Source organism: Canis lupus, chromosome 14 (assembly GCF_003254725.2).
Source record: "Canis lupus dingo isolate Sandy chromosome 14, ASM325472v2, whole genome shotgun sequence".
Classification (NCBI taxonomy): Eukaryota; Metazoa; Chordata; class Mammalia; order Carnivora; family Canidae; genus Canis; species Canis lupus.
In genome coordinates, this window is record NC_064256.1 from 31,119,992 (window position 1) to 31,132,530 (window position 12,539).

The 12,539-nt window shown below is 39.2% G+C and overlaps 1 protein-coding gene across 1 annotated transcript in view; it reads left to right on the plus strand.

Annotated features, from left to right (window-relative positions):
* Window positions 1-3,996, plus strand: part of TSPAN13 (tetraspanin 13) — a 32,012-nt gene extending 28,016 nt beyond the window's left edge. The window contains exon 6 of the mRNA XM_025464269.3: window positions 2,864-3,996. Within this exon, the coding sequence (XP_025320054.1) occupies window positions 2,864-2,938 (75 nt within the window). The 3' untranslated portion in view covers window positions 2,939-3,996. The remainder of the gene's footprint in view (window positions 1-2,863) is intronic.
* Window positions 3,997-12,539: the final 8,543 nt, after the last annotated feature.

Genomic DNA, 12,539 nt, shown 5'->3' on the forward strand with positions numbered 1-12,539 from the left:
CTTGGAGATAATCCTATAGCTATGTAAAATGAATAGACAGGAATGTTTATTGCTGTAATAGCAAACCCGTGGACCAGTTTGTGGTCTTCAGTAATGAGCTGGTTAAATTAGAGTGCTGGGGAAGGAACAGTTTCTCTGCCCTTCAAGTTCCTTCTATCTAGGCTAAGACGTGAGAAATGACTGACAGGAGAAAATAAAATTTAGGGGATGCCTGCGTGGCTCAGTATTTCAATGTCTGCCTTCAGTTCAGGGCATGATCCCAAAGTCCTGGGATCAAGTCATGAATTAGGTTCCCCACAGGGAGCCTGCTTCTCCCTCTTTGTATGTCTCTGTGTCTCTCATGAATAAATAAAATCTTAAAAAAAATTAATATTCTATATATAATGCATATACTGCATTTGCATATCTAATTTATATAACATGTATATGATATATGGTCAGTATATAGCACATTATATATACATATATGTGGATATATTATATTCTATTCAGTTTCCTTTTCTTCCCTTGAGAATGAAAAATTCACACTTGGCTGTATTAACAAAGTCGAGATAAAGACCAAAGTTAATATTCATTTTTTAAAAGAAGTCTCCCCTGACATCTCTCTATTCTGAGCAGTTTTTTCATTTCATGTTTTCTCAGAAAAGAGCTGTCTTACTTGTGGGTTGGTTATGACATTGATTCAAGAAAATTGATATACTGTTTAAAAACAATTCTGTGCATTATTCTTTTGTTTCTTGTTAAAAGTAGGATCTTTTTCCATGAAAATTTAAAAATATCGATAGGAGAAAAACTGGGATGAACCATCTCCATATCCCCCATTAGCCAGATCTTGCCATGTGGTTTCCTTTTTATATTTGGAATTTATTTTGTGAATTTAATTCTTTTGAGCAGCTCCATTTTCTCTTCATCAAGTTACACTATCTTCAGTTGTGCTTATTTTTTTTTTAAGGAATTTATTTTTCTTAAGAGCAGTTGTAGGTCCATAGCAAAATTAAGAGAAAAGTACAGTAAATGTATATGTAAACTTCCCACATATTCCTTGTCTTTACACAGGCATAGTCCCTCCTGTTATTGCCATTACTCACCAGAGTGGGACATTTGTTACAGTTGATGAACCTACATTGACGTATCATAATCACTCGAGGTCCATAGTTTACAATTAGTGTTTACTTTTGTACATTTTATGGATTTGGATAATTGTGTAATGACATGTATCTATCATTATAATATCCTAAGGAATATTTTCACTGCCCTGGAAATCTTCGCTGTTCTGTCTATTCACTCTCCCCCTACTGTTTTTTAAAAATATTAATTCTCTTAAGAATATAAACTCATGAAGGGCACCCAGGTGGTGCAGTTGGTTGAGCGTCTGACTCTTGGTTTTGGCTCAAGTCATGATTTCATGGGTCATGGGATCGAGCCCCATGTCAGGCTCGGTGCTCAGCACGAGGAGTCGCTTGAAGGTTCTCTCCCTCTCACACCTCTCCTCACTCACACACTCTGGCTTGCTCTTTCTCTAAAATAAATAAATCTATTTATTTATTTATTTAAAGACTATAAACTCATGAGTCTTCGGTGTCTTAAGAGCTAAGAAGACTTAGTGATCTTTCATGGAATCCTGGTCTATCTTTTATATACCATGTCCTTTGAATCCTGGCTAGGGATTTTAATAATAATTTATCCAACAGTGAATGGTACAGTAACACAGAGATTGTTACTGTGGTGATGGAGAACATTTTGGATCATAATTCTCTAGAAGTAGTTTAAAGGACTAATGAGTAGTTATGAAGTCAAACAAAATTTAGATAAAAAGCTGGCACAGATCTAACATGGAAAATATAATGTGAAATTCATTTTGTTCCATTAAAATTTTGTCATTTTCGGTCTAAAAATTTTTGGTTATTTTAAGTAAATCAACTTTGAGGTAGCAGAAATAGAATGGACACTTCCCTATTTAAAAAAAAAAATATATTAACACTTCAGTGAACCTGGCTTGGCAAATGGCATGTTAACAACTTAGTACTTTCCTAAAAGTATAGATCCCCATGAGGTAGGAATTAAAATATTTTTTAAATATCTGTGTTGGCAAAATTTGTTATTGTGGGGGGTTTTGTTATTGCTGAATTTTCCTCAACCCAGTGTTTCTGAATTATCAAAATAATGTGATATTTTAGTTATCCAGACAATTCAGTGTTTGTATTAAGTTCCTCTTGCTGCACTAACAAATAATCATAAATAGAGTTGCTTAAAGCAACACACATTTATTACCTTATACTGCTAGAGGTCAGAAGCTTAAAATGCAGGTTCCCCTGGGAGGCTTTCTGGGAGAACATGTCACCTTGCCCTTTGCAGCTTCTAGAGGCTTCCTGTGCTCTATGGCTCATGGCCTTGTCCTCCACCTTCTAGGCAGCTATGCAGCACCTTCTCTCTGACTCTGCTTCCTGCTGCTTCTGACATCCTGTGGACTTTCTCTGTCCACAGGATGTGGACATTGTTTTTTTCCTGCCTCTTTTTTTATAAGGACCCTTGTGATTACATCAATGAGCCCACCCGTATAAACTCTCTGTCACAAGATCTTTAACCCAGTCATGCCTGCAAAGTCCCTGTTACCGCATAAGGTAACTTTGTCCCAGGTCCTGGGATTTGAGGATGCAGAAATCTCTGGAGGGCCAGTATTCATGTTAATTGTTTTCAGAGCATCTAAATTAAGACAATTACTACATTTGAAAGGGAAAAAGAAATATCTTCCTCTTTGAACAAATGATGCCAACACTTGAGGGGTTCCAGATATTTATTGGTGCACTGAAGAGGTAGGTAAAACTTTTACTTTCTCTTCTTTTTTTTTTGTCTTCTGTTCCAGATCCTGGGTGTTTGGCTGACCTACAGATACAGGAACCAGAAAGATCCTCGTGCTAATCCTAGTGCATTCCTTTGATGAGAAAACAAGGAATATCTTTCATATTTGGATCTTGTTCACTTTCTCTAACTTAAAGTTCAGCTAATTGCCTGTTTAAGGAAGCAGTATCTGAAAAGTTACATTATTATTGACAGTGGAATTATATATTTTTACTCTTATGTTTCTCTAAATGTTTTTCTTTTCCCATTGCTGAAAAAATTAGAAACTTGTGGTCCCCTCTAAACCTCAGTGGTACCTGGAATCTACTGTCCTCACAGTGTCTGGCACTGTCCACTGTGGCCTTTCTTAGCATTTTTACCTGCAGAAGAACTTTGTATGGCACTATTGTGTTGATCCTATTGTAAATCTAAATATACATCTCACTGGAATAATTAATTGTATGTAGCACTGTGCTGTGTAGATAGTTCCTATTGGAAAAAATGAGTTGAAGTTTATGAAAGCCAGAAGGTATGAGATTCTATTATGTTAAATTCAGTAAGGGAAATCCAAAATCCCTCGTTTTATTCTGTCTTTTTAGGAAAGCTGTATTGTGGTGAAAATTGTTAACATAAAAGTGATTATTTAGTTCTAGTAGTCTTTTATGATTACACTAATGTAGCCTAGAAATAGCTATGTCCTTAGGAAAGTGTGGTTTAGTTTTTGATTTTTTACAGGTAAGTACAGAGGAGAAAGGATCTCACGAATGTTCTGATGTGTAATATTTGCCTTCAGCTTTTGAAATGGAATGGGTCTGAGAAATTCAGAAAGTATAGCTATATATTCTTCATATTCTTTTATAATAATTTGAGGTCCAAAAAGACTGCATTTTTAAACAAGTTACTATTAATGCATTGGCCCACGTAGCAAAAAGATATTTGATTATCTTATAAATTGTTAAGTACCTTTTTCATGACTTTTCTCAGTATTGTAACAGCAACTTGTCAAATCCAAGCATATTTGAATGTGAGCTCCCATAATTTGAAATTGAAATAGTACTGTGGTTCTGTATATTATGTTAAAATATTAAATAATGGAAACCTTTCGTCATGTGTGAATGTTTTGATTAAAAGAAAGTAATGGTAGAATTGCTAAACTAATTAAGTGAAGTGGAATTCTTTATTGCTTTGTTGGGTTTTTTTTTTGTGTGTGTGTATTTTTTATCGGAGTTCAATTTGCCAACATATAGCATATCCCCCAGTGCTCATCCCGTCAAGTGCCCCCCTCAGTGCCCGTCACCCAGTCACCCCAACACCCCCTGCCCACCTCCCCTTCCACTACCCCTCGTTCGTTTCTCAGAGTTAGGAGTCTCTCATGTTCTGTCTCCCTCACTGATATTTCCCACTCATTTTCTCTCCTTTCCCCTATGATCCCTTTCACTATTTTTTATATTCTCCATATGAGTGAAACCATATGTTTGTCCTTCTCCAATTGACTTACTTCACTCAGCATAATACCCTCCAGTTCTATCCACCTCAAAGCACATGATGGGTATTTGTCGTTTCTAATGGCTGAGTAATATTCCATTGTATACATAGACCACATCTTCTTTATCCATTCATCTTTCATTGGACACCGAGGCTCCTTCCACAGTTTGGCTATTGTGGACATTGCTGCTATAAATTTTGGGGTGCAGGTGTCTTGCTGTTTCACTGCATCTCTATCTTTGGGGTAAATCCCCAGCAGTGCAATTGCCCGGTCATAGGGTAGCTCTATTTTTAACTCTTTGAGGAACCTCCACACAGTTTTCCAGAGTGGCTGCACCAGTTCATATTCCCACCAACAGTGTAAGAGGGTTCCCTTTTCTCCGCATCCTCTCCAACATTTGTTGTTTCCTGCCTTGTTAATTTTCCCCATTCTCACTGGTGTGAGGTGGTATCTCATTGTGGTTTTGATTTGTATTTCCCCTGGTGGCAAGTGATGCGGAGCATTTTCTCGTGCTTTTGGCCATGTGTGTGTCTTTGGTGAAATTTCTGTTCATGTCTTCTGCCCATTTCATGATTGGGTTGTTTGTTTCTTGGGTGTTGAGTTTAATAAGTTCTTTATAGATCTTGGATACTAGCCCTTTATCAGATGTGTCATTTGCAAATATCTTCTCCCATTCTGTAGGTTGTCTTAGTTTTGTTGACTGTTTCTTTTGCTGTGCAGAAGCTTTTTGTCTTAAGTCCTAATAGTTTATTTTAGCTTGTTTCCCTTGCCTTCATAGATGTATCTTGTAAGAAGTTACTGTGGCCAAGTTCAAAAAGGGTGTTGCTTGTGTTCTCCTCTAGGATTTTGATGGATTCTTGTCTCACATTTAGATCTTTCATCCATTTTGAGTTTATCTTTGTGTATGGTGCAAGAGAGTGGTCTAGTTTCATTCTTCTGCACGTGGCTGTCCAATTTTCCCAGCACCATTTATTGAAGATACTGTCCTTTTTCCAGTGGATAGTTTTTCCTGCTTTGTCGAATATTTGTTGACCATAGAGTTGAGGGCCCATTTCTGGGTTCTCTCTTCTGTTCCATTGATCTATGTGTCTGTTTCTGTGCCAATATCACACTGTCTTGATGATCACAGCTTTCTAGTACAACTTGAAATCCATCATTGTGATGTCCCCGGCTCTGGTTTTCTTTTTCAATATCCCCCTGGCTATTCGAGGTCTTTTATGATTCCACACAAATCTTAAGATGATTTGTTCCAACTCTCTGAAGAAACTCCATGGTATTTTGATAGGGATTGCTTTAAATGTGTAAATGGCCCTGGGTAGCATTGACATTTTCACAACATTAATTCTTCCAATCCATGAGCATGGAATATTTTTCCATCTCTTTGTGTCTTCCTCAATTTCTTTCAGAAGTGTTCTGTAGTTTTTAGGGAATAGATCCTTTACTTCTTTGGTAGATTTATTCCGAGGTATCTTATACTTTTGGGTGCAATTGTAAATGGGATTGATTCCTTAATCTTTCTTTCTTCAGTTTCATTGTTAGTGTATAGAAATGCCACTGATGTCTGGGCATTGATTTTTGTATCCTGCCACGTTACTGAATTGCTGTATGAGTTCTAGCAATCTTGGGGTGGAGTCTTTTGGGTTTTCTATGTACAGTATCATGTCATCAGCAAAGAGGGAGAATTTGATTTCTTTGCCCATTTGAATGCCTTTTATTTCTTTTTGTTGTCTGATTGCTGAGACTAGGACTTCTAGTACTATGTTGAATAGTAGTAGTGAGAGTGGACATCCCTGTTGTGTTCCTGATCTTAGGGGAAAGGCTCCCAGTGTTTCCCCATTGACAATGATATTGGATGTGGGCTTTTCACAGATGACTTTTAAGATGCTGAGGAATGTTCCCTCTATCTTTACACTCTGAAGGGTTTTGATCAGGAATAGATGCTGTACTTTGTCAAATGCTTTCTCTGCATCTATTGAGAGGATCTTATGGTTCTTGTTTTTTCTCTTGTTGTTATGATCTATCACGTGATTGCTTTACAAGTGTTGAACCAGCCTTGCATCCTGGGGATAAATCCCACATGGTCATAGTGAATAATCTTCTTAATGTACTGTTGGATCCTATTGGCTAGTATCTTATTGATAATTTTTTCTTCTGTGTTCATAAGGGATATTGGTCTGTAATTCTCCTTCTTGGTGGGGTCTTTGGTTTTGGAATTAAGGTGATACTGGCCTCATAAAATGAGTTTGGAAGTATTCCATCCCTTTCTATCTTTCCCAACAGCTTTAGTAGAATGGGGATTGTTTCTTCTTTAAACGTTTGATAGAATTCCCCCTGGGAAGCCATCTGGCCCTGGACTTTTGTGTCTTGGGAGGTTTTTGATGACTGCTTCAATTTCCTCCCTGGTTATTGGCCTGTTCAGGTTTTCTATTTCTTCCTGTTCCAGTTTTGGTGGTTTGTGGTTTTCCAGAAATACATCCATTTCTTCTAGATTGCCTAATTTATTGATGTATAGCTGTTCATAATATGTTTTTAAAATCGTTTGTATTTCCTTGGTGTTTATTGGTTGTGATCTCTCCCTTTTCATTCGTGATTTTATTTTATTTATATTTTATTTATTTTTAAAAGATTTTATTTATTCATAGAGACAGAAAGAGAGAGACAGAGGCAGAGGCACAGTCAGAGGGAGAAGCAGGCTCCATGCGGGGAGCCTGATGTGGGACTCAATCCTGGGTCTCCAGGATCACGCCTTGGCTGCAGGCGGTGCTAAACCACTGTGCCACTGGGGCTGCCCCGTGATTTTATTAATTAGAGTCTTTTCTCTTTTGCTTTTAATAAGGCTGGCTAATGGTTTATCTATCCTAATAATTCTTTCAAAGAACCAACTCCTGGTTTTATTGATCTGTTCTACAGTTCTTCTGGTCTCAATTTCATTGAGTTCTGCTCAAATCTTTATTAACTCCCTTCTTCTGCTTGGTGTAGGTTTTATTTGCTGTTCTTTCTCCAGTTCCTTTAGGTGCAAGGTTAGCATGTGTATTTGAGTTTTTTTTCCAATTTTTTGAGGGAGGCTTGTATTGTGATGTATTTCCCTCTTAGGACTGCTTTTGCTATATCCCAAAGATTTTGAATGATTTTATCTTCATTTTCATTAGTTTCCATGCATCTTTTTAATTCTTCTCTAATTTCCTGGTTGACCCTTTCGTCTTTTAGCAGGATGCTCTTTAACCTCCACGTTTGAGTTTCTTCCAAATTTCTTCTTGTGATTGAGTTCCAGTTTCAAGCATTATGATCTGAAAATATGCAGGGGACAATCCTAATCTTTTGGTATCAGTTGAGACCTGATTTGTGACCTAGTATGTGGTCTATTCTGGAGAAAGTTCCATGTGCACTTGAGAAGAATGTGTATTCAATTGCGTTCAGATGTAAATTTCTGTAAATATCTGTGAAATTCGTCTGGTCCAGTGTATCATTTAAAGCTCTTGTTTCTTTGGAGATGTTGTGCTTAGAATATCTGTCATTTGCAGAAAGTGTCATGTTGAAGTCTCCCAGTATTAGTGTATTATTATCTAAGTATGTCTTTACCTTGTTTATTAATTGATTGGTATACTTGGCAGCTCACACATTAGGGGCGTAAATATTCATGATTGTTAGGTCCTCTTATTGGATAGATCCTTTAAGTATGATATAGTGTCCCTTTTCATCTCTTACTACAGTCTTAGGGATAAACTTTATCTGATATGAGGATTGCTACCCCAGCTTTCTTTTGAGGACCATTTGAATGGTAAATGGTTCTCCCACCTTTCATTTTCAGGCTGTAGCTGTCCTTAGGTCTAAAATGAGTCTCTTGTAGACAGCAAATAGATGGGTCTTGCTTTTTTATCTGGTCTGAAACCCTGTGCCTTTTGATGGGATCATTTAGCCCATTCACATTCAGAGTTACTATTGAAAGATAGGAAATTAGTGTCATCATAATACCTATTCAGTCCTTGTTTTGTGGATTATTTCTTTGGGCTGCTTCTTTCTTTTACAGAGTCCCCCTTAATATTTCTTGCAGAGATGGTTTGGTGGTCACATATTCTTTCAGTTTCTGCCTATCTTGGAAGCTCTTTATCTCTCCTTCTATTCTGAATGAGAGCCTTGCTGGATAAAGTATTCTTGGCTGCATGTTCTTCTCATTTAGGACCCTGAATATATCCTGCCAGCCCTTTCTGGCCTGCCAGGTCTCGGTGGAGAGGTCTGCTGTTAATCTAATATTTCTCCCCATATAAGTTAGGGATCTCTTGTCTTTTGCTTCTTTAAGAATCTTCTCTTTATCTTTGAAATTTGCAAGTTTCACTATTAAATGTTGAGGTGTTGAATGGTCTTTTATTGATTTTAGGGGGAGACTTCTCTATCTCTTGGATCTGAATGCCTGTTTCCCTCCCCAAATTAGGGAAGTTCTCAGCTATGATTTGTTCAAATATGCTTTCTGTCCCTCTGTCCCTCTTGGCATCCTCTGGAACCTCAATTATACATAGATTTTTCCTTCTGAGGCTGTCATTTATTTCCCTTAACCTTTCCTATGGTCTTTTAATTGTTTTTTTTTTTTTTTCTTTTTTCCTCAGCTTTCTTCCTTGCCATCAACTTGTCTTCTATGTCACTCACTCTTCTACCTAATTAACCCTTGTTGTTAGGACCTCCAGTTTGGATTGCATTTAATTGATTTTTAATTTCGGTCTGATTAGATGTAAATTCTGCAGTCATGAAGTCTCTTCAATCCTTTATGCTTTCTTCCAGAGCCACCAGTAGCTTTATAATTGTGCTTCTGAATTGGCTTTCTGACATCGAATTGTAATCCAAATTCTGTAACTCTGGCAGAGAGTACTGTTTCTGATTCTTTTGTGGTGAGTTCTTTCTAGTCATTTTGCTCAGTGCAGAGTGGCTGTATGAGTGGGCTCATACAGAATATCAACCATGACTTAAGTAAATTTCTCCCTAGATGATTCTGCTGAGGTGTCAGAGACCAGAAATTGAAAGCAAAGATCAGAATGAAATAAAACAAAAGACCACTAAAGTAAAAAACAAACTTTAAAACAAAGTAGTAAAAAAGAAAAGGCCAAGAATCCTAAAGAAGAAGAGAAAAAAAGAAAAAAAAGGGGGGGGGACTGGGAGATGGTGGGGTGATGAAGTTGTAGTGGAGGGGGGAATATAGTCTACCTGAGGGATTCTAGAGGGTGATCCTCTTGTTTCTATTAAGTTATGTTAGAAGATGCTCAGTCCCAAATTTAAACCAGTAATACTTGTAGTGGGCCCCAACATTGACAACCAAAACACAAATGAGATAAAAGAGGGGGGCAGAATAGGAATGAGGAATCTCACAGAATGAACCAGCACAGTATACCACTTGGTTCTAGGTGTATACTGGTCATGTTTTAGAAGGTATTAACTTCTGCCATTGTAGAACAAAATGAGGCAGAGAAAACAAAAAACACAAAACAAAACAAACACATATTGTATATATCCCAAAATTAAGTTGAGTATGTTGAAGGGAATCTAGAAGTGGAAAATATATCTAGGACCTGTAATTGTTAGAAATATGAAAGTCAAAAAGGAAGAATCTTAAAAATGAAGAGGTGGTAAAATATTGTAGTTAAGGTGGGAAAAGAGAAAAATACTGGAAATTTTTAGTCTGATATAAAGAAGAGTTGTAATGGGAAAAGGAAAACAAATAAAGGGGGGGGACCCTCTAGTTCTGTATACTATATTCTCTCAATTTTCCCTTGGTCCTGGAGCTTTCCAGCAGCTGTTGGGTCAGGAACTTGCTCTTCCCCTGTCCTTCCAGCTGGTCTTCTGCGGGAGGGGCTGCTGTGCTGATTCTCAGGTGTGTGCACCTGGGGGAGCTGCCCCGTCCCCTACCGGGTGCATGGCTCCATGGGAGCTGCTGACCCCGTGAGGCCCCTGTTTTCCGGAGGCCCCACTCCGTCCCAGGCACAGAATGACACCAGGAGGAACAACACCACTGGCAGCGTCCAGGTCCCCAGCCCTGGAGTCAGCTCCCCCAGTAACCACCACAGTCTCCCAGTCCTCACCGGCCTGGCAGGAGCATCCTGGTTGTCCTGTGCCCTCTCCACCTCTGCCTGTCCCGGGGGCGGGGGTGGGGTGGGAGGTGGAGCGCAGGATCCTGGGCTGTGTCCCCCGGCGCTCTGGGCTCCGGGGCCTGCGCTGCTGGAATCGCCTTCCCCGGAGCCCCCTCCCCGGAGCCGCCACCTGAGCTGCTCCCGGGCCCGCCGCTGCCCCAGCCCTTTACCCGCTCGGCCCGTGGGGTGCGGGGCGCTCTCCCCGGGGCGCACCTCCTCTGTTCGCGACCCCGGGAGCCTGGGCTCCACTGCCCCTCCTGCGATCCTGCCTGGTTTCCCCGTGAGCGCCTTTCCCTCCGGGAAGAATCCAATGCGGATTGTTCAAGTTCCAGCTTCTCCGGGGCTGGGCCTTCCTGTCCTGGAGGCTCCCGCTGCCCCCTTAGCCGGCTCCTCGCGGGGGCCCCTCTCCCACTGGATTCTTATTTATTTTATTTTTCCTCCTTCCTACTTTGTTAGAAGCGAAAACCCTTCTCTCTGTAGTGTTCCAGCTGTTCTCTCTTTAAATCTCAGGTTGAATTCATAGGTGTCCAGGAGGATTTGAAAGTAACCTAGGTAAGTTGGTGGGGCCGGGGGAGGGGAGGACCCTGCTCCTCCACTCATGCCTGCTCTCTCTTTGTTTTCTCTGACCTAGAGCCGAGTGCTGGTGTTTTAGTGTATAATCCAGCCACAGAAATGAACTTCCAGCACTAATGCCTCCTGCCAGCCCACCCCAAATTCTTTCTTGAAATGTTACAGTATTTAATATTTTCTCTATAGTGAGAATTGTTTTTTTTTGTTTTGTTTTGTTTGTTTTTAGAAGAGAAGTCATTCATATTTATTTGGGGGAAAATATGTAAGTTCTTTCATGTTACTAACAATTAAGTTATTGTATCCTATGTAGCATATACTATTTTATTGGTAATTGTCATGCTGATGGGTTTTAGGCCAAGAAAGAGGACAAATGGTTTATCTATAGAATTTTAGAGCATTCTGTGGTTGTGTCACCTCCATGACTGTGGAAGACTGCTTTATCTTTTAAGAAAACCAAATTATGCAATTCCCATCATACCTTAAAGGAGGAAAAATAATTTTCCCTTTTTTGAGTTCTTGTCTTTGACTCAGTCTAATACGACTCAGATTAACAAGAGAAAAACATGTTTATTAACATCCATAATATTTATTAACCTGTATGCATATCTATATATAGCTAAGATATTACCCCAAACTGAGTAATTCTCCAAGATGGCACAAGACACCATCTTAGATACTATCTTAACTAAAGACCAAAGAAAGCAAGGTGTGTGTATATTTGGATGTGGGAATTGGAAGGAAAGACAGCTATGAGGGTTACCAGAAAAAGCACTATAAATAAAGGTAAGGCTTGTCATATAGATTTAAATCAGTGACTTCTGCAGTGCTAAATTTCTTGTGATTTGGAGTTATCCTTCTCTTCCTGGTACAGAGAAGGAAACCCTTTTCCGTATAGAGATTTCCTTTATAAGCATAAATTTCCCTTAAAGAAGGGTTAACTTCTACTCTGTTTACAAAGCTACTCCTGTGTCTGCTTTAATTTTTTCAGAAATAATGAGCTCAAAACAATCTTAATGCCAGGGAGTGGCACATTCTGTTCTTCTTCGATGGCATATTCAGCTCTGGGCAACCCTAACAATGTTCCTACTTAGGCCATAAGATGTGATTATAAGTGACACACGAAGTAAGTGCGATTTTTGAATAATGTCTTTAAGGCCTTTTGTATTTTCTTTGTTTGCTTTGTTACATTTTGAAGTTCCCATGAGATTCTCATGTCTTGTAATACTTTTCTTGGTACAAGGATTATATTGGAAAGAGCTCTTCCACAGCCGGGTTTCTGCTCTAATTGCAGTGGCCTTATTTGGGTCAACCCAATTACAAAGCGGGGCCTGGGAAGCATGAACCTTTAGAGCTTCTAAACTATAGGATTCTAAGAATGGGTGGTAACGAATGGCTAACCACTCAAGAAATAATACATTTTCAAGTACCAAGAGTAGCCTTGTTAGATTAATTCAGGCTTTCTGTTACCTCAGGCAGATCTGAAGGTGAGACATTGCCCTGCCGTGTCTGGGAGGTCTCCTGTGATCTTTGTG